Source organism: Cyanistes caeruleus, chromosome Z, assembly GCF_971803275.1.
Source record: "Cyanistes caeruleus chromosome Z, bCyaCae1.hap1.1, whole genome shotgun sequence".
NCBI classification, from domain to species: domain Eukaryota; kingdom Metazoa; phylum Chordata; class Aves; order Passeriformes; family Paridae; genus Cyanistes; species Cyanistes caeruleus.
In genome coordinates, this window is record NC_141732.1 from 28,740,369 (window position 1) to 28,766,329 (window position 25,961).

The window sequence follows — 25,961 nt, forward strand, 5'->3', positions numbered from 1 at the left end:
CAAAGAGGAGGAAAAGATTTTTGTATAGGTGTTAGCAAGGCTCATTGTAAGAGGTTTAAACTAATTTAAAGGGGGAAGGGATAAAAATCAGGCATGCTAGAAATAAGCCTGGGGACAGCCTGACAGTGTTTTAAGGGAGATTGTGCTAGTGAGGTCCTTCAGTCTGCCATCTCAGTGGAGGCAGGGGATTGAGAATCTGTGTTGCAGCAAAGACACAAGGGTTACTGATGTCCTAGAAACCACAGGAGTGTTTGCATACTGTCACACAGGAAAACCTCACTCAAAAAAAGAGGTGGCAGGATTAATTGTCCAGCTGAAGTGCATCTACAGCATAGGCCACAAACAGGAGGAGCTGGAAGCCACTGTGCAAATGGAAAACTGTGACATAGCTATCACCATGGAAGCACAGGAGGATGACTGGCACAACTCAAGCGCTACAATGGATGGCTATAAACCCTTCACAAGGGATAAGCAGGAAAGAGAGATGGTGGGGTAGCCAGTTATGTTAGGGACTGTCTTGGTTGTCTAGAGTTTAATGACAGTGATGATAGGGTTAAGTGTTCATGGGCAGGAATCAGGGTAATAGGACAACAAGGCAGAAACCCTGATGGGAGTTAGTTACAGACCACACAACCAGGAAGAAGAGACAGATGAAATATTCTGCAAGCAGCTCAAAGAAGTCTCATAATCATTAGCCCTTCTTCTCATGGGGACCTCAACTTAACAGATGTCTGCTGGGAATAAAATACAGCAAAGGAGAAACAGATTAGGACGTTCCTGGAGTGTGTAAAAGATACCAACTGTGTCAGTAAACTGAGTGAGCCCATTGTGGGGGGCCCCCACTGGACCTATTTTTTGTGATCTGAGCACTGGTGGACACTGACTTGGTTGAAGGCTGTCTGCAGCTCAGCAATCACAAAATGATGGAGTTTCCAATTCCTGGAAAAGTAGGAAGGGCCAGCTGAACTGCCACCTAGGACTTTCAGAAGGCAAACTTCGTCCTGCTTAGGAGACTGTTTGACAGAGTACCTTTTGGAAGACTATCCTGACATTCTTTAGGAAGGAAATCTTAAAGGCACAGCCAGAAGGCCATGCCCATGTGCCAGAAGACCAAGCAGGGAAGACAACTGACCTAGCTAAAGAAAAGAGGTTTGGCTGGAACTCATGGTGGAAAGGAGAATTTATGACCTTTGAAAGACAATGCAGGCAGCTCAGGTGTCATTAAATTATGACTACTAATGGGCCAAAACACAACTAGAACTTGATCTTGCTACTGCCATAGAAGACTGTAAAAATGTATATATAAACACAGCAACAAGAAGAGAACTAAGGAGAACCTCCATCCTTTATTGGATGCAGAGGGAAACAGTGAGAACTTATATGGAAAAGCTGAGATACTGTCTTCTTTGTTTCAGTTTCTAATAGTGAGACCAGTTGTTCTCCAGGTAACAAGGTCCTTGAGTAGAAAGAAAGGAACAGGGAGCAGAATGAAGGCCCCTTAACCTGGGGCAAATGTGCCTGCTACACCACACAGACAAAAGTGTCTGGGGCTGGATGGGATCCACGCAAGGCTACTGGGGGAGCTCACAGAAGTGTACACCAAACCTCTTTCAGTCACTAACCAGCAGTCCTGGCTAATGAGGGAAGTCTCAGTTTACTGGAGGCTACCCAACATGACAGCCATCTGCAAGGAGGAATCTGGAGAATGACAGGCCTGTCAGCCTTACCTCGGTGCTGTGGAAGGTTCTGATGCAGATCATCTTGAGTGTCATCATATAGCATGTACAGGACAACCTGGGGTCAGCATGAGTTTAGGAAAGGCAGCTCCTGTTTGACCAACATGATCACCTTCTGTGACAAGGTGACTCACTTGGTAGATGAGGAAAGGGCTGTGGGTGTTGTCTACCTTGACTTAGAAAGCCATTGACAGCACTTCCCACAGAATTCACTTGGATGAAACTGGCTCCCCATGTCTTGGACAGATGCACTCTTTGCCGGGTTAAGAACTGGCTGGATGTTGGATTGATAGGCCAGAGAATAGGGGAAATGGAGTTAAGTCTAATTAGTGTCCAGTCAGCAGTGGTGTTCCCCAAGGGTCAGTACTGGGTCCAGCCCTGTTCAATATCTTTAACAATCATCAGGATAAGGGGATCAAGTGCACTGTCAGTCACTTTGCAGACGACACCATGCTCATGTGCTGGAGGGCAGGAAGGCTCTGCAGAGGGATCTGGACAGCCTGGATCCATGGGCCAAGGCCAGTTGTGTGTGAGGTTAAACAAGGCCAGGTGCCAGGTCTGCACTTGGGACACAACAACCTTGAGCAGAGCTGCAGCCTGGGGAAGGAGGGGCTGGAAATCAGCCCAGAGGTAAAGGAGCTGGGAGTGCTGGTTGACAGTGTCTGAACATGAGCCAGCCATGTGTCCATGGTGGCCAAGAAGGCCAATGGCATCCTGGCCTGTACCAGAATTAGTGTGGCCAGTAAGAGCAGGAAAATGACCATGCCACTCTACTGGGCACTGGTGAGGCTGTGCCTTCCTTGACTTCCATTTTTCACTGAAGAAAAACTTTCACAAGAAGAACACTCCGGTGCTAGAGTGTGTCCAGAAAAGGTCAAAGGAGCTGAAGAAGCGTTTGGAACACAAGTCTGATGAGAAGAGACAGAGAGCTGAGGGTGCTCATCCTGGAGAAAAGGAGGCTTAGAGGTGACCTTACCATTCTCTACAATTGCCTGAAAGGAGACTGTAGTGACATGGGGGTCAGTCAGAAACAACTGACAAGAGAAAGGGCCTCAAGTTGCAGCACTGGGGGAAGTTTACTTTACTATTAGGAAAAACTTCTTCACCAAAAGGCTTAGCAAGCATTGGAATGGGCTGTCCAAGGAAGTGGTGGAGTTACCAAACCTGAAGATAATTAAAATTTGTGTAGATATGGCACTTATGGACATGGTTTAGTGGTGGACATGGCAGTGTTTGGTTAACAGGTGGACTTGATGATCTTGGAGAGTTTTTCCAACATAAACTATAACATGATTCTATATCTTCCTATGTTTCCTATGAGAATAAGATTTTTTTATATGTAATATTATATAATAAATATGTTTTGATATAATTACATTTGGTATAATAAATATATATGTGCAGGTTTTTAGGGACCCCATAGATGTCAGAGATTTGAAAACTGAAAGACAGATCTAACAGAAAACCCAGAATCACCTGTGTCCACTAGTCTCTTAGTGAACTGAAATAATTATTCTTAAAGCAAGAATTAAACACCTTGGTCTTGTTTTAAACTTTTCTTCCCCTTGAGAAGAGCTTTATAATGTAGTTGAACCAGTTCCACTGCAGGCTGCTGCTCAGAGGCACTCCCTCTTTCCTCCTTTCTCCTCTTTTTCTGTAATGTCCTGTGTTAACATTTGTCTGATCCCACAGTGAACTAGCTGAGATTCATAAACCACAACATAACTATTACTCAACATATAAAATGTTATCATTTCATCAGTTCAACCTAGTGAGCTTGAAAGGATACAGGAAGATAATCCTGCAGCTTCACAGGCTACAGAGGTCCCCCAGTAATCCTTCTCCTGTGCTGCCATTCATACCAGCAAAACAAGACATCATGCCAGTACTGATGTACATACAACCCTGCTTCAAATCATTCACCCAAATGAAAGTTAAATCTGGCTTTTGTTTTCTTCCACTTCAGATTGTCTTCTGCTAAATTAGAGCTCAGGCATCTTACGAAAGGCTGCACAAAGCTCCAGAGCATGTTCATGAAGGCTCTGAACATGCTGCCAGGATCACAGAAGAGCGGGAATAGGGTCTCCTTCCATCTCATGTTTAGCAGGATTCCAGAACAGCTGAGCTGACCATAAATTTTCCCCAGGCCCCTAAGAACTGTTCCACAACCAACTACATCACTATTTTCCTTCACAGCATTCACTCCCTTATAGGTTGCTTATTATCAGACCGAAAAAGCTAACTTGAGTTAATTAGTAACAGAAAAAGCTACCAGTGCTAAAAAGTGGCTCTTGAAGTAATACTTAAATCATGCCCCTCTTCAACCTTTCTTGACTGAAAGGAAGACCTCAGGCTATGGAAATATGCTAGTGCCAGGCACCCCTGCTCATCTGCTGGCCTAGGTCAAACCATTCCACCAGTCAGTCAGGGGCATTCTTTCCCATCCTCCACTTTTGTCACCTGCTCACATCCAATTCAACAGCCATATGGACACATGGCAAGTCAATCCACCCACTCACCAGTCTAATAGTTTTACAACTGTCAGATCCAGAAATAGGGAGGAGCAGAAACAGACAGCTGTGGACAAGAGGAAAGACTTAAGGGAAAACCCTAACATAATAAAAACATTTAACAAGTCATTTGGACTTGATAAAATGTTCAGAAATAGAACGAAGTAGATGAGTCTAAAAGAACATGGTAGCTATGATTCAGGCGCGCATTTTGTAGCACAGACTTCCTGTGACTGTCTGCCAGCAGAGAAACAGTCATAGGTTTGTGCATGCCTGCAAAACCACTGGAAAAAAAAATGCAATCCTGCCTTTTGCATACTAGGGATTTATGTTGAAAAGCATGTTTCAATTGTGCTTCATCACATGCCAGCTGAGTGTACAAGGCAAATAAAACATTTCATTCACTTTCAATGCATATTTTCTCCTGTACTACCCATAACCTCCAGAGACAAAATGAAAAGTACCTAACAATGTAAGGTATGAAATTACAATGGGTAGTGGAGAGGGAGAGAAATTATTATTTAAAAAAAAAAAGTTAAGATAAAAGAAGCTCAAAACTCAAAACATTAAAAAATAAAACAGGTCAAATTAAAGGCCTTAAACTGGAATTGATCAAGAAAGAACCTAGATTGTGATCACTGTTGTTTTTTAGAAGGTGAATAAAACCAAATACCAATTTGCTTTTTCAGTTTTGGAAAGGAGTTGTTCAATCAGCAGCTAAGAATAATGACAAAAATAATATAATGTAGAACAGTTAAAGTCTTATCTAGTGCCATTTGCCATTTCAAATTTAAAACCTCCATATACTACCGAAATTCTTTAACCAGCATTTTCCAAGTATTACCATGAAGTCACATTCAGCACATGCAATCAGTAACTTGATACAGTCTTTTCTAAAACAGGGGGGCAATGGTGGGAATTGAAAATGGTTTCAAATCTGGTTTACAGTTTTAAGTAGAAAAAACCCCAACCTTATCTTTCAGGAATAAGAAAGACCAAACGCTTGTGACCTCAGCTTAAATCCAGCAAACACTTCCTCTCCTACTTCCCTCCCACTCCCACAGGATAAAAGCAGAAACAAACAGCAATACAATAGGCTGTGGCTGAACTTGAAGCAATAGGAACCCTTTTACTGACCAAATCTTTGCTAGCTCACAATTAAGCAAGCTGAAATGCAGTGGAGTTAACAAAGACACAGCAAGTTGCCTACAGCACATCCATTACTGCAACACGCTAAACATTAAAATAAACACACTGCTTTTCCTTTTAGTCTATCTGCAGTCTGCCATCAAAACAGCAATTTATTCCCTGTTTCTGCTTTCCCACACCCTCAGCCCACTTGTGGCTATAAAACAGTCAGCACCACAAGACAAATCGGATCAGCCTGCTGATCAAACAGGGAACTACCCTACAGAAAAAACCTGCTTGCTGATCTGAGTCACCACATAGCCACATGCTCACTAAAGGCAGATTAGAACAGCAGAAATATTTAGAAAGGTATAGCAGAAGGAAGGGATTTGGATTATCCCCTCGTACAGCAAATCAAGATTCACTGGAGCACACAAACAGAAATGGTTTTGGTAGTCCTTGCAACAAACACTATTCAAGTTTAGAGAACTGCTGCATCCAATACAATTTGTGTTTTATTTATGAAAGCACCTCCAGAGGACGGCCATAACTCTGGGCCAGATAAACCAACCACAGCAGACATCTTTTAGTACAGGATCAACCCATCATGTTTGGGAGCTTCTAAATCAAAACTTTAGAACAATTTTATTTTGACACTACTCACTTCGGTTTTCTGACTTTTATTTTGAAAGTCTGTTGGGATTAAACTAGCTCAGCCTCAATTATTACATAAGGCACAAGTTTAAATGACAACATAATTTGCTAAACATTACATAATATGCATACTACAGACCCCAGGCTGCTCCTTTTGTTTAGCTTTTTCCAGTTTCTTCTCCCTCAGAACTTTCAAAACAATTAACTGCCAGTAATGGAATTATGTTAATGCCTAATCAGAAACTATATTAACAAACCATATGGCAGGTACCATGACAACATTTTTTTCTTTTTATTTCATTAACTCAGCAACAATTGTTTCCAGAGTACAAGATAGCATACTGCTGAAAAAGACACTCAAACACCAATTCACACAAGTTTGAACACACAGTCTGGGACCATATTACCCACAACTGGAGTAATGAAAAAGCTGTAAACCTTGTCTGAACTACACAATCATCAGTGAGATCATCACTGCATTGCAAATGCCTTAGAAAACTTGAGGAAGTCTCCTGTATGAAACATCAGAAACTGAAGGAAGCAATTATATAAAAAACAAAACCACTTTGTAACAAAGTGTTAAAATTTAAAAAAAATTTAAAAAAACACTTCTACACTCATCATGTTTGACTGCATTTCAGAAGGGCAATTTTTCTTTATTTTTTTTTCATTTCCAACAGATACAAACCAGAAAAACTAACCTGGCAAATTTTACATGTCTTATGTCTACAAAAACCCACAATACTTGGTTTGTACTTTTTTGTCAAAAAAATTTACTGCTCTCACCACTATACAATCTGAACAAAAGAATCTTCTTGGAAATGCAGATATAAAATACTCATATCATCTCTCAAAAAAGCACTTAAGGGGGAGTGTGAAGTAACAATTTTGAACTCAATTTTATCTTAGTTTTTAACTTACAGTATTTTAGTATAAAGCACTTGGGATATTTGCCTCATAACAGTTCAGTACACTGACCAATATCTGGTTCTCACCAGCTTGAATATTTTAATTATATGTGCCTATGACCAGAAAAATGATACTTTTGCTTCATAAAATAAGGTGTAGCATACTACCAGCGCAGCAGTCATCTGGGAAATCACTGCAACACAGGCAAGTTGAATCAGTAACAAGGCAAGTGCTTAATAAGAATAGGACAGCTGCAATCAACATAAAAGTGAATGGTTAACTTCATTTACAGATTCCTCCTCATGGACTATATTGTTAACAAACCCAAGATAAGCCCTATCAACAGAGGGGAAGAAAACAAAACAATCTTTGGTTTTCAAAGAGATATTTCTAAGAGTGGAACTCCAGTGGTCAAAACCTGACCAAATCAGCTACCAGCAGAAATGGGAGACCAGGTTGTTAGTTATCCTGCTGCTTTATTGAAAAAATATTGGTCCACTAGAAGCACCCACCAGGCGTTCAAAAAACTGCTATAAGAAATAAAACACTTCCTCAGCAGAGTGTTGGAAGTAGCACTGGCAATAAAATCCTAATCTTTCACTAAGTATAATGCATCCCTTCAGATTTCTATCTTAGAAGTTTACACTTGTAAGAATGTTTTTTATCTTAGTTGTCCAAAGGCTAGGGTAAGATTTTTCTTTATACATGCTGAAACAGAAATAATTTTATTCAGGGTATGAATTCACCCAGGCCCCTTATGAGATGATATATTCTTGCATACGTCCTCATCACATTCTATTAGAAGTAATATATATATATAAGAAAATGCAAAACTAGTCCCCTTACAATTAGCAAAATGTAAATTTTTTTTTAGTCTATAGGAAAACATCTCTCACCATAAAGTAATTTGTTGTAGTTAGGGCCTGGCACTGCGGAAGAACCTGGGATGTAACAGAAAGTTAGCAAAAACCCCATTCTATCTTGTAATTAATAATTTCTTTTGAACAGTAGTCTCCAGTACACTGTAAAACCAATATTAAGTGTGTCAAAACTACAGTATTTGATTTTGGTTAAAAAACAATTTAAAAGTCCTAGTGAACTCTGACACCACTACTTAGCATTACACTATTCTCAGGGAGTGCGGGACACAAATACTGAAGAGTGCTTTAGTAAACCAGCAAAACTAGTTATATGCTCAGCATGTCATGGAGCAGCTAGGACAGAAATTTCAGATTCCAGTTTTTAGAATCATTTATCATCTACCATTCTACTCACCCACCTTAATCAAAATATTCATGCTCTTATGGAAACAGTTCGTGTAAAGCATCAACATCTTTAAACATCTCTGAAATCTTTGTATCCTGACAAAAGCTGACAAAGATTATATTTTTCCCCATCCCACTATTCAGCTTCTTCCACTCCAGCTCACATACGAAGCTGGATGCTTTTTGGCCTGTAAGGGCTTCAATAACCCAACCCATTTAATTTCCATTATTACATAGTCCAAACTTACAGTCTTCTATCTTCTCCCTCCACACAAACCACTCTGAGACACATGACAAGTAGGTTTTAAAATCAAAACACATCTATTGTACTATATTACCTCTTCTCAATACAAGTATACCATCCAGACTGCTGTGATTCCTCTCCTATAAATGAACACTAGTTAGTCTTTAATCTAGGCTTAGGTTTCTTGCATTCTGGTAAATCATTGAGGCCACTAATACCTTAATGTTTACCCCAAAGCCGATAGTCTGTGTCTTATCCTCCTGACTCTCACTATTAAAAACTTGGGCTGCCCTAATTGCCTTCAACATTATTGGTTTTGTCCCACACTGTTACCACTCTCAGATTTCTAGTCCTGCATTGTTTTGGTTTCTCCATTTATCAAGCTTGTAATACAGAAACTCATACAACCATAATCCTAAGTATATAAAAAAATCACCTCCTGATTTTTTCAGATATGTCTTCCCCTGAGATTAATTATCTAAATTTAAGCCTTGTGTCACATGGTGTCAGGTAAACTTCAACTTGCTTAAAACAAGCAACACATAAAACTTACAGTATCCACACAACCTCTTTTAAGTCTATTGCTCTGTAATAGTCCAAACAGCTGTCTCAGTGTCACCTTTCACCAAAAAAAATCACCATACAGCAGAGGTTGGAAGGCACCTCTGGAGGTCAGCTTCCAAATGCCTGGCTCTGAGTGGGGTAACAAGATAAGGTTGCTAAGTACCATCCAATTTTTCCTGTCTCCACGGACAGAACCCTCCACAAACTCTCCAGAAAGCCTGTTTCAATGTTGAGCCATGTGTGTCTTCTTTGCTTTAAAATTAGTCTTGCACTTGAGTTTGTCCTTGTTGCTTTTCATCTTGTCACAAGGCACCACTGAGATGAGTCTTGGACCTCACACCCTTCGCTTCTCCAAGCAATCAGGTACTCACACATTAGTGGGATCCATTCAAGCCTTCTCCAGGCAGAGTTCCAGCTCTAAGTGCCTCCATGAGTGTCGGATGCTGCAGTCCCATCATCATCTCTGTAGCCTAAGCCAGGCTTGCTCCAGCATACCCATGACTTACACTGGACAGAACAAAACTCTGCACTCCACATATGCCTTTCCAGTGCTGTGTAGAAGAGAAGGATCACCTTCCTCAACCTGCTAACAATGCAGCAATGGCTTCCTCTGCCAAAAGCATGTCACTGTTCATTATCAAAATGATGTTTGATTGGCTGATTGGCACCAATCAGGTCCTTCTCTGCCAAGCTGTTTTCAAGCCTGTCAGTCTCTAGCCTGTGCTGATACATGGAGCTATTTCTGCCAGGTGCAGGACATGGAATTTTCCTAGGCTGAGCTTCCTGTCAGACCATTCCTCCAGCCTGCCTGGGTCTGAGCTCATATCATCTACCAGCCACTCTCTCCAGTTCTGTACCATCAGCAAACTTGCTGACCATGTCGCATGCTCCATGTCATTAATGAAGAAGTCAAACAACCTCAGCAATCACTGACATCTGATGATTTTGTGATCTCAAACTTAGCATTCCTTCAGTAGTTTCCATCTTCTATCGCAACCTATTATCATATCAATGCATACAACAAGCTACAAAAATTTGTTTCAGCTTCAAGCTGAAAGGAGATGGAACTTAACCTTCAACTGGCATTTCCAGCCTAAAACACTCCAATTTCTTTCACAGAGTTGAAAAAAATATCTTTCACCTCTGACTCTAGGTTGTTGGAGGAAATTATCCCACTCTGCTCTGCACTGGTGCAGCCTCCACTCTGATCCTGTGTACATTTTTGTACATTTTGGGGCACAACTATCTATATATCTATATATGTGTGTGTATGTATGTATGAGTATGTATATATGTACATATGTTTATGTATGTATACATACATACATATATACATATATATACACATACATACATATATATATATACAAAGCCATTAGTGATCATCTGAAGGAGGACAACAAAGATGGTGAAGGACCTAGAGGAGAAGCTTTATGTGGGGTGGCTGAGGTCACTTGATCTGTTGAGCCTGGAGAAGAGGAAACTGTGGGGAGATCTCACTGCAGTTACAACTTCCTTGTGAAGTGAAGAGGAAGGACCAGCACTGATCTCTTCTCCCAGAAAAGAGACCACAGTCTCTGTGGTGACTCAATGACCTGAGGGAATGGCCTGAAAGGTCAAGGAAGGTTTATGCTGGGTACTAGAAAAAGATTCCCTCTGCAAGAACGCAGACAAAGCATAAACCCCGCTAGAGCTAAAGACGTGTTCACACAACACACTCAGGCACATGGTGTGACTCATGGGGCTGTCCTGTGCAGGAACAGGAGCTGGACTTCAATGATCCTTGCAGGTCCCTTCCATCTCAGGATATTCTGTTTATTCTGACTTCTGCATTCCCACACCCTATCAATTTCCTGTGTTCCTCCCCAGTAACTACCTCAAATTTTTGCATTGCTGTCTTTCAGATGTGCCTCACTACAATGTTGTAATCCACTTGCTGAAAACCCATACAACATGAAGTTTTATGGATGTAACACTTGCAGCAAACACCTTGGGATTTCTGCATGAAGTAGGGTCTATCATCTATGTACAGGTTATGAGAGATAAGGGTTACTCAGAGAAAAAGCAGGAAGATAAAACAACACCTCAGATAACTTTCCAACTTTTCCTGCCTCTCCAGTGTCCCAGTTTAGAGTCAAACACTGAAGTATTTCTTTTGCTTGCTTTTAACCCTCAAAGAAATTTTTGCAAAAGTTAGCAATACACTGCTAATCAGATCATGAATTTGCTTTGCTCCCTATGTCACACATACAAGATTGCCAAGAACAATCTGTTTATTGTTAGAGTTGTGCCTGGTAACACTTGATAATAACAGAAGAGTTTTCTAAATATTGCCTTTTAAATTAGATATACACTACAATCTACCTGGCTCCTATCTGCAACAAGATGTGTCTGCAGCAGTTCCACATATCAAAGAAAATGCAACACAATCATGACTAATGTAGTAGCTACTGCTGCTTTTAACAGCTATCTCACAATCTACTGCCAGACAATATGGAAAATATAAGAAAGCCCAAAAGAGGAGACAGTCCTATCAACACACAAAGACCTGAAAATGACAGTGAGAAGCAGAGAGATTAGAGCAGGATAAACTTAGACACAGACTGAGCTGCAAGAGGTGGTCAAAGAGGAAAACCAAAAGGGTTGACAAGACAAACAGGCCCAAGAGAAATAAAATTGTTATTTTCTTCAGAATTGTCACAATTACTATGCAATAAGAGATTATTAGCCAAAGTATTAACTTCACATTAATAAAAAAAAAAAAGAAGTTAAACATCAGCTGTGTATTTGGAGTGGAGGTTTTTACTTAGGTTTGAAAGCCACGTTTAAGAAGTTCTTCAACGTTGCAGAAGTACCTCAGGAAACCTGAGTTTTATGCATCTATGAAAACTGAATTGCATCCATACACACAATATGGCTATTAATTACTTTTATTTTTTTATTGCCTTTATATGTTTCTGAAAAGTCTTGATTTTCACTCAGCAGACAAGGCCCGGTTACACCCAAACGCACACAAATGCAGTATTCATTATTTCTTCATTGACTGCTATAACTAAAAGCTTTTAAAAATAATTTGTCTAAAACCAGCAGTATGTTTATCAATTAAGTAACACATACTACCCTTCCCACTTACACCTGGGAACCAAGAAAATGAGCAACCTCAATATCATCTGACTGTGGCTGCCTTAAAGTCATTTCCATTAAGTGCTATAATTAAAATTGCCACTGACAATATGGACAATGTGGGACATGAACAATGAAGACTCAAAGCCAGAATATGACTTCTCATGAGTTCAGCTTTTTTGACCAGATAAATAGCTAAAGAGAGTTACCAAACATTATCTAATGTCTTCAGTATCTTTACAGAGGACCCAGACAACAGGATCAAGTGCATAGTACATTCACGATGCCACTAAATTGGCCAGGAGTGTTGATTTGCTGGAGGTTAGGAAGATTCTGAAGACGTAACTGGATTGATAGGCCAGGATCAATTGTGAGGTGGTGTTCCACCAAGGTGGAAGTAGTGGGGAGTGTGTGTGAGCTGCTGCAGGTGCTTAATTTCTATCTGGGCTTAAGCCATGACAGTGGTTCAACAAGGTGAGCAGCTGGGTCCTGCTCTGGAGACAGACAACCCCAAGAGTGCTACACACTGAGGGCAGAGTAGCTGGAAAGCTGCCTCGTAGAAAGGGACATGGAGGTTCAGTTTTGTGCCTCTCACAAGGAAAACATTGATGAGGCTTGTCTAGAGAAGGGAAACAAAGCTGAAGAAAGGTCTAGAGAGTAAGTCCTGTGAGAAGCATCTGGGGGACTTTAGGTTGCTCAGGCTGGAGAAAAGAAGGCTCAGAGGAGATTTTATTGCTCTCTACAACTCTCTGAAAGGAGGGTGTAGCCAGATGGGTATTGGTGTCTTCTAGGCAACTTCTGACAGGACAAGTGGACATGGCTTCAAGCTCTGTCAGGGGAAGTTCAGCTTGGATATCAGGAAGAATTTCTTCATGGTTATCAGCATCGGAATGGACTGCCCACAGTGTCTGTAGAGTCACCTTCCCCAGGGATATTCAAGAAATGGGCATAGCACTTGGTACTAAGGCTTAAATGACTAGATGGTGATCAGTCAAAGGCTGGAATCAATGATGTTCAAGGTCATTTTTCGACCTAAATGTTTCTGTGTTTGAAACCCATTCAAAGTAGAGGAAAGAGGTAGCAAGAACCAGATTTTGCAAACGTAGTATGGGAGAACAGTACCTTAGATATCCAAACCCTACAACTGAATGCAATTACAGGATAAACCAATGCAAAAGAAATACTGTCTTGATCTTAATCTCAACAACTGCTGAAAGCATTTCAAGACAAAAAAGCTTAGTTTCTTGAATAACTCCATTTACCTACTTAATTCACATGTTCTAAGTGTTTTGCTAAATCAAACTTCTTATATACCAATGGGAAACCACAGAAGGATGACTGTCTAGTTCACAACAGCTTTACTGACATTTAGAACATTATCTCAGTACTTCAGTGCCTCAGATGGGACCTTCCAATTCACCAATAAAGCACGGCTAGACACAGTGCGGAGTACAAGCAGTACCTCAATGACTTTAAAAAAATTAAGCCAACAATACTGTCTGTAAGGAGAAAACAGGAAGACTAATTGGTTTCATCTTTCCTCTTTACTGCCTGTAATAGGAACAATATGTTATTCAGTATATGCCAAGTATCATCTAATTCTATTCTAATACTGCATCCACTGACATAAAAAGCAATCTCTGTCCGTAAGTGAAAACCCTTTCCTTCCTCAGGGGTTTTGGGAAGGATGAAGTGTGCTGTGTCTGCCATCCAGCATAAAACTAATCTCTGAGTTGAAGGGCACTAGTAACAGTGTCCAGCCACTACAGTTTTCAGGCCATAACACTAGCAATCATCCTTCACCTTGCCCCATAAACATGCATTCAAAGCATGATCACCTCCCTCCCTTCACAGGACTATCTTGCTTGCAGGCCATTCCTCCATGTACATTAGACAGCCTCCCAGCCCTCCTCTCATGCACAGGGAAGTGCTAACTAGTGGCACAGGCTCCAAACTCACCAGCACAGTGCCCCCTCTAGCCATCAGCTACTGTTTCCCAGCACCACCACAGCTGCTGCAAGGACAGCTGCCTGGGATGGTGTCCACCACTTTATTTTCTCTTCAAACAGCAGCTGTGTGGTCACACTATGAGGAGCTGTGGTCCTTTTTCCTCAGATCTGCCAAACCACCGTAACCAGGTCAGCTCCTCCATGACCACCTGTGAACCCAGAACAGTTTGTAATTCAGTTACCTCAGGGCCAACAGATGCTCACCCCCAGCTATGGACCACTGTTTTCACTGAACACTGAATACCCCTGCTGCCATCAGCTCCTGACTCCAGCTCTACTGACATGGCAGTTCCCAAGCCCTGCTGGAAGCAGACCAGGGGCCTCAGAGGCTGAGACTGGATCACCCCAGTTCTTACACACCCCCTCCACAACTGACAAGCTTTCCACCTGTTAACACACAATTTATACATGCACTTGTAACACCAATTCCCATTAACAAAAAATACAACTCCTTCCAGATTTCACACCACTGCAAATACTCTAGATGCAGGCATACTAGGTGTCCAGCTGCTGCTTGCATTCCCCACGAGTTACTGTCACAGGCAAAACTGCCTCAACTCAGGCAATTCTATTTAAATTACTGGCAATGATTAGGCAACTAATTATTGATTTGGGTACTGAGGAAAAAAAGACAGATAACCTAACCTTTGGAGAAGTACCTTTTGTCTTCCTTCCCCAGCTCTGCTTCAGTTAGAAACACTTTCCCCCCCGCCCCCTTCTATCTGAACTGCTCATTTGCATGCTTCCTTACACTCAGTCCCTCCCCAGCCCTTCAGCAAGATCACACAGGAGGCAAAGTCAGCACACAATGGTTTTTCTGCCGTGCCTTACTTCTTACTCCTTTTCTTCTATTCCTGGCTGCCTCTTAAACTGTTACTCTGCTCTGGAAGGTGTAAGTGATCAGGAGTGACTTAGGTACAATAAGGTTGCAATCCCTTTGGCAGGGTCTGTGCCCCAGTACATGTCCTGCCATGAGCTGCAGTCTCCTTAGCGCAGAGTGAACCATGGGGCTGAAGTCTCTCAGGGTGTCTCTACCCCAGCATGGGTTGTCCACAGGTTACAGTCTCTTCAGCAGTGCTTTATCAGTAGCCCAAAGTGCACTCAGGAGTGTTCCTGCTCCAGTGTTGCCTCCACAGGAGGCAGTCCCTTTGAGGGGGTAGCTCCTGTGGCAGACCGTCACAGTGTGCACTGTTCCCTGCTCTTTCTTACATACCTTAGCATATCTCATCCTCTCTCATATCTTCCTCAGTTGTGTCTCCTGCCTATTTCAGTTGTTACTTATTCGTAAGAGTTAGAAGCAGTAGCACCACACTTGAGATTTAAACATGCAATTGACTGTTTTAATCAGCTTTAAAACTGACCAAAATCAGTCATGCCCAAAGTAGTCTCTCCCCCCACTAACCACCCTTTCTGCCCCCCAGTACTGAAATCCCGCCATTTGTGTCCAAGGTAACAGGTACTTTCCAAGAAAGAAGTTATTCATCCAAGTGAATATAAGAGCTAAGGATAACTAAACTACAGTAGAAGAAAATTAAAGTAGTTAAACAATTAGAGCTTATTAGTGATTTCACATTTTAAAACAAACAAACAATAAAAAAAATAAAAAATAAAGGAAGCAGAAGCAAAATTTTGGTATCCATGAATTCAATTTGGAAAGTGTGGACTGCATGAGTGAAAAGTGGAGCAGATTGGGAACTGGATGAACAGCAGATTCAGAGTCATAATTAGTGGCACAGGCTCTAGTTGGAGACCTGCCCCCAGTGGTGTCCCCCAAAGTCCAAAGTGGTTCCATCAATGATTTGGGTGAAGGGGCAGAGGCCTGCTCAGCAATTTCACTGACAACACAAAGCTGGGAGGAGTGGCCCATACCCCAGAGGGCTCTGCAGCCCTTCAGAAGGGCCTCAACACCTGGAGAGATGGGCAGAGAGGAACCTTCTGAAATTCAGCAAAGGCAAAAGCAGGGTCCTGCACCCAGGGAGGAACAGCCCCAGGCACCAGCACAGGCTGGGGGTGACCTGCTGGGAAGCAGCTCTGTGGAAAAGGAGCTGGGATCCTGCTGGACAACAACTCCCCATGAGCCAGCAGTGCCCTGGTGGCCAAGGCCAGTGACATCCTGGGCTGCATTCAGGGGAGCAGTGCCAACAGGTTAGGGGGAGGTGATCCTGCTCCTTTACTCAGCTCTGGTGAGGCCTCACCTGGAATACTGTGTCCAGCTCTGGGCTCCTCAGTAAAAGAGAGACAGAAGAGTTCAGAGAGCAGAGAACTATGAAGATGATTAAGGGACTAGAGCGTATCTCACATGAGGAAAGGCTGAGGAAGCTGGGCCTGTTCAGTGTTGAAAACAGATGACTGAGAGGGGACCACCATCAATGTCTGTGAGTACCTAAAGGAAGAGTGTCAAGAGGATGGAGCCAGAACCTTCTCAGTGGTGCCAAACAGTAGGACAAAAGGGAGAGACTGATGCACAGGAAGTTCCACCTGAACATGAGGAAGGACTTCTTTAATGTGCAGGTGACTGCACACTGGAACAGATTTCCCAAAGAGGTTGTCAAGTCTCCCTCAATGGAGATATTCAAGAACTGTCTGGACACAATCCTGTGCCATGCACTTTAGGATTAACAGGGACGGCTGGACAGGGACGGCTGGACAGGGATGGTTGGACTAGATGATCCACAGTGGTCCCTTCCAACCTGACCCATTCTGCAAGCTTTCCTTTCAGTAAGGGCTGAGTTTTATCACAGGTACCCATCAGATGCAGTAGAGCAGCAAGTAAGGAGAACAGATAAGCACAAGGAAAGCAAACACAAATTCAGGTATTTTCTAATCCTAATAGTGATGCAAGAGGGCCTTTTACTTAAGAGAGCAAAACAACTATTTACAAAGAGATGCATTCTTAATCCTTTCCCCACATACCCACAGAAAATTCCTCTGCTAGGTTCTATCTGTTTTGTCAGTCACTAAAATGCAAACACTGCTCACAAACTCTAAAGGCATTTTTACTTGGACTTATCCAAGAAGGATCTGACTCACTGCATATACTTGTTTTACTAGTACTATCATTATTTCTCAATACAAAAAAGAAGTGTGCTTATGGCTGGCACAGAGTACTGTGCTCTTTCAGTTGTTCTACCGTGCAGCCGTTGCAGTCACATATCATACATTCTCGAAGTCCTGTGCACCCTGGTCTCCCACTATCACTGAGAAAGCCACACTTTTCAGGTGTATACCAGCGCACAGCAAACACCAAGCCCTGCCCGGCAGCACTAAGGGCAACGGAGCAAAGATCACCGCACAGAGCAGGAGGCAGAAACGCAGAGGACGGTTTTTACCCGAAGAACGACAGCAGGGTCACCGCCGTGCCCCGAGCACGTCCAGCCCGACCGCCGGGTCTCTCGGCGGGGTCTGCGGGAGTTACAGAGCAGGGAGGCAGGCTGGTCCCCGGGCTGACACCCAGAGGCAGGGGAGCCGCCGGCCCGGGGCGGAGGCGGCGCGGCGGACGGGGCCCGCTGCCCGGGCGCCCCGGGCGCGATGGCGGGTGGGTGACGGAACAACGCCGGCGCCATCCCCCCCGCACCCCAGCGCTTACGTGTATATGATGGACATGAAGTGCATGAGCCAGAGCACGACGAAGAGGATGAGTCCGAAGATGGCGAGTCCCTCCGAGGCCAGGGCCAGCACATCCATCCCCGGGGGGCGCGGCGGCCCGGGCAGGAGCCGGCGGCGGAGCGGAGCGAGGCGGGGGCGCAGGCGGTCTGAGGGCGGCGAGCGGCGGTTGCTGCGGGCGGCGGTTGCTGCGGGCGGGCTCTGTCTGAGGCGGCTCCGCTGCTGCTCCGCACCGGCCTGCGCGCGGCAGTCGCTGGCGCACCGAAAGCCGCCGCCGCCGCCTTTCTGTCAGCGCAGGAGGCGGGGCGGGCGGGCACATCCGTTACCGGCCCGGCCCCCCACCCGCCGCTGCCGCCGCCGCCGCCGCCGCCTGACCTTGGGTCCGTCCCCCTCGCGCCGCCGAGGGAGGTGCGGGGCCGCGGCGACAAGCTCTGCCCCGCCTGCTCCGGCCGCCGGGCGCGGCAGGGGCGCTGGCTCCGTGTCGGCCAACTTTGGTGTTGGCCGCTGAGGAGACCGCAGCCCCTTATCCAGAGAGGCGGGGATCGGGGCAAGCCAGGTATTGCTGGTGTTGCCGAGCATCTGTGAGGGGAGACTGTGAGAGCTGGACCTGCTCAGAGTGAAAGGGGATCTCATTAATGCGTATCAATATCGCAAAAGCGGGTGCCAAGACCACGGTGCTAGAGTCTTTTCGACGAGGCCCAGCGACACGACAGGGAACAGTGGCCATAAACTAACTCAGAAGTTTCACCAAGAAGTTCCTCTCAGCGTGAGAAAGAACTTCTGTGCACAGGTAGAGTACTGGAACAGGCTACACGAAGAGTTTCATGGAGTCTCCTTGTCCCGAGACATTTCAAACCCACCTGCACTTTTTCCTGGTTCACCTGTTCTAGGTGACCCTACCTTGGCAGGGGGCTTGGACGGGATGATCTCCAGAGGTGTCTTCCAACACTAACTGCTCTGTGATTCTGAGATCTAGTACAGGGGGGCTAATAATAGGGCTGCATGGCCTTTGCTATTTTTCTTTATTGCTCTGGAGCCCGAACACCTTCTTAGTGATGTTGAATGCTGGAGGACGGGATTGCTCTTTCTATCATAGGTGTGCACCTGTGAGTTGCTGGCGGTGCTGAACTCTGTGAGTCAGCGAGGCTGCTCCAAGGACTGGGGCAATTCCAACAGTCATACTGCCATCTGTGGAGCCCAAGCAGTGTTAGAGCAACTCGGTGACTACCAGCCTTGGCTACGTTTGAGTTAGTGCCCTATTAATGAAAGAGTCAGTTGCTCATTACTAATCCTCTGAGACAGCTATTCTTGCCTTTATTTCATTACAGTGTTTATGGCAATTCCTATTACTGTGATGTGGCTCCATTTTTAAGGGGCTTTGCATGCAGAAATCTCCCAACTCCTCTCTTTTACAGTTCAGCATTTTTGATCTGGGTCAGAAATATCAATTTATCTCTTTTTTTGCTTATTGTGTAATAGGCAATCGTGCATTGCATTAACTGTTTTAAATTTAACTCCATTAATCTGGGGTATGCTGTGGGAGGATAAAATTACTTGACTGACTCTGCCTGCATTCTGAGCTTGCCAGAATAAGCATAGCCTTACATAAGAGACTATGTTTACCTGTACATGAGAAGGTACACTTTTTCTCATGAGTCTTGACAAATAACACAAGCTGAACATTGCAGTGTATGCATGTTCTCTAATAGGTTTTTTCCCTCCACAGATCTCTCTCATTAATGTAGGTAAAGGAGTGTTCATAAATTCTGCTAAGAACTCGGTTGTGGTTTTGAAAAGTATTATAGTCACCACAATAAATGTAGAGACTGTGTTTTGAGTCAGCTCTAATTGTATGTGAGAAGTTAGGATATAGCAATTTATAGGCAACTTACTGTCAGAAAAGATGGGGTCTCACCTGGTGAGGAATTGACGAAATTAAAAGTATAATTTAAAACTAAAAGTGAAAAGCTACTAACTAATAACTGGTAAGAACAAGCGAGGTATCAGTCCATTCTAGTGCAAGCACTGCCTGTATAGTCTGTTAGTTCCTGGTTAATGCTAGTTTCCACATAAATAAATCATGGGGCCAGCAACATGCCTTTTCACTGGCTTCAGTGATTTCTTATTATAACTTCCTTAAAAATAACTTTTCAAGTAAAACAAATTACCTTAATTTTCAAATTCCCCTATTGTGTTTGTATGTCATTTGTAACTGAAAGTGGCAGGTTTTTTTATATTTGTTCCTGCATTTAGAGTTTAATGATCACATTTATATTGATTTAAGATTGCCTCAATGAGCTTTATAGGCATTTTTTATCCATGATTTGAATTGCCATGCTCGATGCTGGCACAGTCACAAGACTAGTTGAGTCAGAGAATTCAGAGCTGATACGTATGAACTGTTAGAATATAGCTCATAAAACCTTTACCTGGTTGGCTCACATCTCTCTTCTAAGGTAGAAACAGCCTATGCAAAAGAGTATTTTGGCTTATATGATAGTACAGGGAATTGAGGAAGATTGAGGGCCTGTCTCCAGTAATTAGTAAAGCAAATAATCACGGTTTATTAAACTGAAGCAGTAAAGCTTAATTTTTGTCCTAGAAGGTGTTTGCCTGGGAGATTAGATTGAGAGGCTGCTTATTGTGCAACAGGTAGGGTTAATGGCTCCATGTAAACAAACTTTGCTGAGGCTTCTTCATAAACAAAACGAATAAAGGTAATGACTCCTATACTTCAGCCAGCCATACTGATGAATGAGCAGTCCTCAAGCAATGTTCCACGGGAAAAAAACAAGATAGTAGAAATAACTTTGTCTAGAAAAGGATTCACCTGTCTGCCATCCTCTCTAGGATGTGATTCTGCCCTGTGATTGTATGGGGAGAAAGAACTCTCTCATGACGTGTTTAAGGTAAAAAGCTGCAGCACTAAATGTTCAAGTCGATGTACGGTTTAAAACCAGAATCTTCAATATACTTTCAGGATTGTAATGGAGAAGAATCAGGTATGGTAAATCCTTCAGCCTGAGCAACTTCTCTACTCAAATTTGCTGCCATATGGATTCTTTCAGCAGGTATAGTAAGATCAATGGGGGAGCAAGTATTAAAGGTTGCCTGAAGAATGGGGCTGCCTGGAGTTGTGACAGTTCAGTAGTAGGGGACGTACACTTGGTTCCTCTCTGTAAGTGTGTAGTGCAACAATTCACAGAGAGCAGTGTTCTTCAAGTAGGGCAAATCTGCCTCCTCAAAGGTGCCTCATTATGCCTTGGGGCATGGTACACCCTGGTGTTTTAATCAGGTGCTTGGGACTTAATGCAAATGTGTACTATGTTTAAATTAAAAACAAAACTAGCCCTTCCATGTGCTATAAAGCTGCTGTTCTTGGTTCATTCATCATTTTGCCAAAATATTGATTAATTTTAACACCGTTAGAGTGTAGTTTTTTGCAGACAGAAAAAGATTAATTTAATAGGAATCTCTGTCATAAAGGTCCTAGTTGGCCTAGATATAAGACTTGTTCCAACAACAAAAATGATGCAATAGAAACACTCGTGTAATTCTGAACTGATAAAATGGGATAAATATAATTAGTTAACAATTGAACAATAGTGGATTAACCTGTAATTATACTGATATTAATGCTGAGAAGGCTGTGGAAACCAAAACCACTGAAGTTTCTCCTACTGGTATATCTATGAGAGGTTTTAACCCTATACAGACCTCCCAGTTTTCTTCTCAACCATGAGTTTCTGTTGAAAACCATTGCTTACATAAGCTTTGGAAAGAGAAAATTCATCTAAGCCTCCATCCTCAGATGGCAAGACAGTTTTTCACCCAGATTACAGTTAAAATTGTATTTAAAATCCACTGAAATGCTATTTCAGAATTTGTATTACTGTTTCCAAGTATATATTCTCCAGTTCACTTTACTATTGTTTCTCTTTAGAATGATATCACTGAGGTTCTGGGCAAATAGAAGGCAAGGACAAATTTGCTTTCTCTAGCTTATCTGTCATTTTTCTTATGAAAATATAAAAACAAGGGGGCAGACAATGGAAGCTTTCTCTTTGCTTAATTATTAGATCCATTAATGCATCTGCACTCTGAAACTGCTTTGTAAAATACTTTATTATAAAGGGCATATGCAATGGTAAGGATTATGTGTCTTTGAAACTTGGTTTTAGTAATTTAAACTCTGAGATGTCTGTCTTTTTATTAAAAATCCACTTTTATTCCTTTTTTTTTATTAAATCAAAGAAATGTGTGTATTACAGCTCTGCATGTTTGTTATTATATACTCTGCCTTGCATCTTCCTCTTGTTTAAATGTTTAGATTATGAAAAAAATATGCAGTTATCGGTTGGATTTGATATAGAAATCTATGCGATTGCTCCCTACTTAGCCTCCATGCCTAAGTGAGTTCACAGCTTTATTTAAATCCTAAAGCATTTGTAGATATAAAAGCCTATCTAGTAGGGGCAAGAGAAAGAGACCAAAAAGAGACAGTTCTGCCAGTATCTGCTTTCTTTGGCAGTAACAAGCTATCTGATCCGCATATGTGAAGTGGCTTGTGAGGTTTAACAAACAGAGTTCTAGGCTAGCCATAACACAGTCTTTGTCTTGTCTGGTACTGTGTCTAAAAAAATTGAACACCAGAAAAATTAGAGACCAGAGCTCTTATGCCCAAGGGTTGAAAAGCTACAGGTGCAGTGAAACCTCAAAGTATAAATCTGAAAGGAGTAAAGCCTCAGTACTTTGATCTTCAGAAAGAGGCTTGTCCCCTGTTACGTACTCCATTTCTCCTTTTAATTTACAATTTTCAATGAGCAAAAACATGAATGGGGCTTTATTATAAGTGTTAAGTAATTTTTTCGATTTTGTTCTTCTCCCTTTTTATTTCTTTTCCTCGTCATGTCTCCATTTTTATTTTTAAATTTTCAAAACAAGGATTATCCCTCTGAGATTAAAAGACATTATTTTTCAATATACAGACTCACAAAATTGTCATATCTACACACCAGTGTATTTTTACTTTTTAAAAAATGTCCTATAAACAAATTATATGCTCCTTCTGGGGAGTATCATGCTATCCTTACCTCCTGGAAAACAAAACCATCTGGCCACAGTATTTTGATTATTGTGGAGCCACAGGCCAAGGAGGATGGCAGAAATCTCTCACTGTATGGTGTTTTGAGAAAACAAGGGTGGTGATCAGGGGTGAGAACATCTGATTGAAAAAGTGTGATAGTTATGATATTTTTCATATCTGAAGTACAAAAGGAAAAAAATATATTTCACAGAATCACAGAATCAGTTAGGTTGGAAAAGACCTTTGAGATTGTTGAGTCCAGCTTATGACCAACACCATCTTGTCAACTAGACAATGGCAGTGAGTGCCATGTCCAGTGTTTCCTTGAACACCTCCAGGGACAGTGACTCCACCAGCTCCCTGGGCAGCTCATTCCAATGCCCAACCACTCTTTCTGTGAAGAACTTGTTCCTAATGTCCTAAACCCACCCTGCCACAGCTCTCATCCTGTCACTGGTTACTTGGGAGAAGAGGCTGATCCCCACCTGGCTACATGCCCCTCTCAGGAAGTTGTAGAGAGTGATCACATCTCCCCTGAGCCTCCTTTATTTCCAGGCTAAGCATCCCCAATCCCTCAGGACTTGTGTTCCAGACCCTTCATCAGCCTTGTTTCCCATATGTGCATGTGTATGTATATGTATATATGTGTGTATATATATGTGTGTATATATGTATATATATGTGTGTATATATATGTATGTATGTATAAACTCAGAGTTGTTTGGGCTTTTTTTAAAGCTCTAAGTCCTCTCACTTTTGGGGCTAGTTTTGCTTCAAAAATAATCTCTCTGTTCTGGTGTTTTAAAAGTCATATCTCTAAGGAATATTAAGCAAACAGGTTTCTTTTAAGAACAAAATCTGTTGCAGGTATTATTACCAAAAAAATCAGGTAAATAAAGCTCCTTAATACCAATGTAGCATTAAGAAGCAGGCATTCTTTATTATGGCACTGGCTGCACATGGGATATCTGCACCAGCTGAGCTGAGTTTAGAAAAGCTCTTGCTTTTATACTGAATTTTACATAATATTAAATTATTTTCTTGGAATAAAATTATGAAATATGAAATTATTATTCAATGTTCCCTCCCTTTGCAAATGTGTTCTTATGTCCTGGGGTTTCTTCTGGTGGTTGTAAACCCCAAAGTTGTAGCTGACTGATAAATAAACGTGTTACGTCCCAAAAATGGAAGTAACTTCATTATTTTGCACCTCTTCTTGGTTAGCGTTTAACATGATCCTGCAGAATATGCACTGTGTGGTTGTATTGGTTTTGCAGCATAAGCCTTGTATTTTCCCAACAGCTGAGCAAATAATTCTTCATCTGACATTTACACAGAATTTCACATGATGAGCAGAATATATATCAAAATATAATTGTTATTTTTAACCAAGAAACATGTTAGGATGTAGTTAATATAGCATGTCCTTAATATTGAGTACAAACATTGAGAGGGAAGAAGAAGGTCACTTATATTTACGTCTTTATCTATTTAGGTAATGTTTTAAATTTACATTTCTCATTAATAGTTTTGAGAATGAAGTCAGATTTTTTCACAAGTATCTTAAAAAATACTAACTGTTAATTGTCCAGTTGGATACACACTATGCATGGGTTTTCCAGTTGGACTAAAATTTATTGTTTTAATCATGGAACTCAGCTGGCCATTGACATCACCTCATAATGGCCAGTAACTTCTATGGATATCTCAGTTTTATAAAGATAAGGGAAAAATCAAGCAAAATTGCAAATTGATTAGATAGCTGCGTATTTCATGATTTTCAGAAGAGTAAGCATTTATTCTACAGGAGAGTTTCATCAATGTGAACCTTCTTGGAAATTATAAATGCTGACTGCAAGTTAAGGGTATACTACCATTAGAAACATGCAATCAAGTTTCTTTTTCTACCTGCTAGACCCTGCTTGGGTTCTTTGCATCTCTCAGTCCTTTTTCTGCAACACAGCTGCATTCTTGTTAACCCAAGCAAGGATAGCCAAGAGCAGGTTTCCAAGTCTTAGTGGATTCAGGTTGTTCAGGAATTTAGGAACGGAAGACACACATCAAGGGCTTGAGCTGAGGGAAAGAATTTGGTCAGCGAGCAACAGGACAGAAATTGTGGTCAGAGAGCCCTCTTGGGGATCAAAAACATGAGTGTTTTTGTAAGCCAAGAATAAAAGCTGAAAAGGCTGAAATCCAGGGAACAGAATCTAGCCACAGAAGTGAGCTAAATAGTGATGTTTCCTTACTGAATGGGACACTATATCTAAAGGTAGTATTTGTTGCTTCCAAGAACAAGTATTTGATGCTCCAAGAATACATTTAGACACAACTAATAAATTTAAATGGATCTATGGATACTGAGATTAGTCCTTAAGAAACTCCTGGGCCCCAGGACTGGCACCATGGTACAAAGATGGTGGCTAGAGTAGGAGGTGGTTCCCAAGCTCAGTCAAAGCACATCAGGAGCAGCTGGAAAGCTCACAGTCCTTTCTCTCTGCTACAAACCATGACTGCCTGGAAGCAAAACTGCCTTGGCCAGATAGGTGAGCAAAATTATAAAGAGCTTTTGGTCATTACTTATCAAAGCTTAGAGGGTGGAGGGAGTAAGATAAGTTAGAAAGTAAGGTAAGTTAGAAAGATATTTGTTTTAGAAATCAGGCTCAGCCCCGCCTTGAAGCTGAGTGTCCGGCAGTTTCTGAAGTCCACCTTAACACACTGACGACAATATAACTTGTGATTGAATGTAGTCCAAGATATCTCACAGGGTTTCCTTCTCATGTCTCAAGGGCTGGTATTGCAGCATACACCATTAGCTTCATCAGAGGCATCCCTAAGGAATGCCTCTTTCCGAAACGGCTGCGAAGATATGAGTTGTATTTGAATCTTTCCCAACCGCAACAGAACTGTCAAGCATCCAGAATCACTCTGTGCTCATTTATGGAGTGCTGGGATCTGCTTTCTGATATCTGTGAGTATTTGCATGCAGTTTCCCACAATATGAGTGGAGGTGCAGACTGAAGATGGACAGAATGGTTATATTTAAGTAGCCAGAATGCACTGAGACATCTGTTCTAGCCGTGTACTTGGTTCTAACCACAAAGATTAACAGATTCATAGCACTGTTTGAAAG

General features: G+C 42.2%; 2 protein-coding genes across 2 annotated transcripts in view; one reads left to right on the forward strand and one right to left on the reverse strand.

Moving 5' to 3' along the window:
- The window catches only part of UGCG (UDP-glucose ceramide glucosyltransferase), a 35,148-nt gene extending 16,965 nt beyond the window's left edge, over nt 1–18,183 (reverse strand). Inside the window, exon 1 of the mRNA XM_086869315.1 lies at nt 17,729–18,183. Coding sequence (XP_086725441.1) covers nt 17,729–17,826 — 98 coding nt within the window. The 5' untranslated portion in view covers nt 17,827–18,183. The remainder of the gene's footprint in view (nt 1–17,728) is intronic.
- The window catches only part of SHOC1 (shortage in chiasmata 1), a 94,934-nt gene continuing 87,093 nt past the window's right edge, over nt 18,121–25,961 (forward strand). Inside the window, exons 1-2 of the mRNA XM_023944340.2 lie at nt 18,121–18,301; nt 18,403–18,535. The gene's annotated coding sequence lies outside the window, so the exon portion shown is untranslated. The remainder of the gene's footprint in view (nt 18,302–18,402; nt 18,536–25,961) is intronic.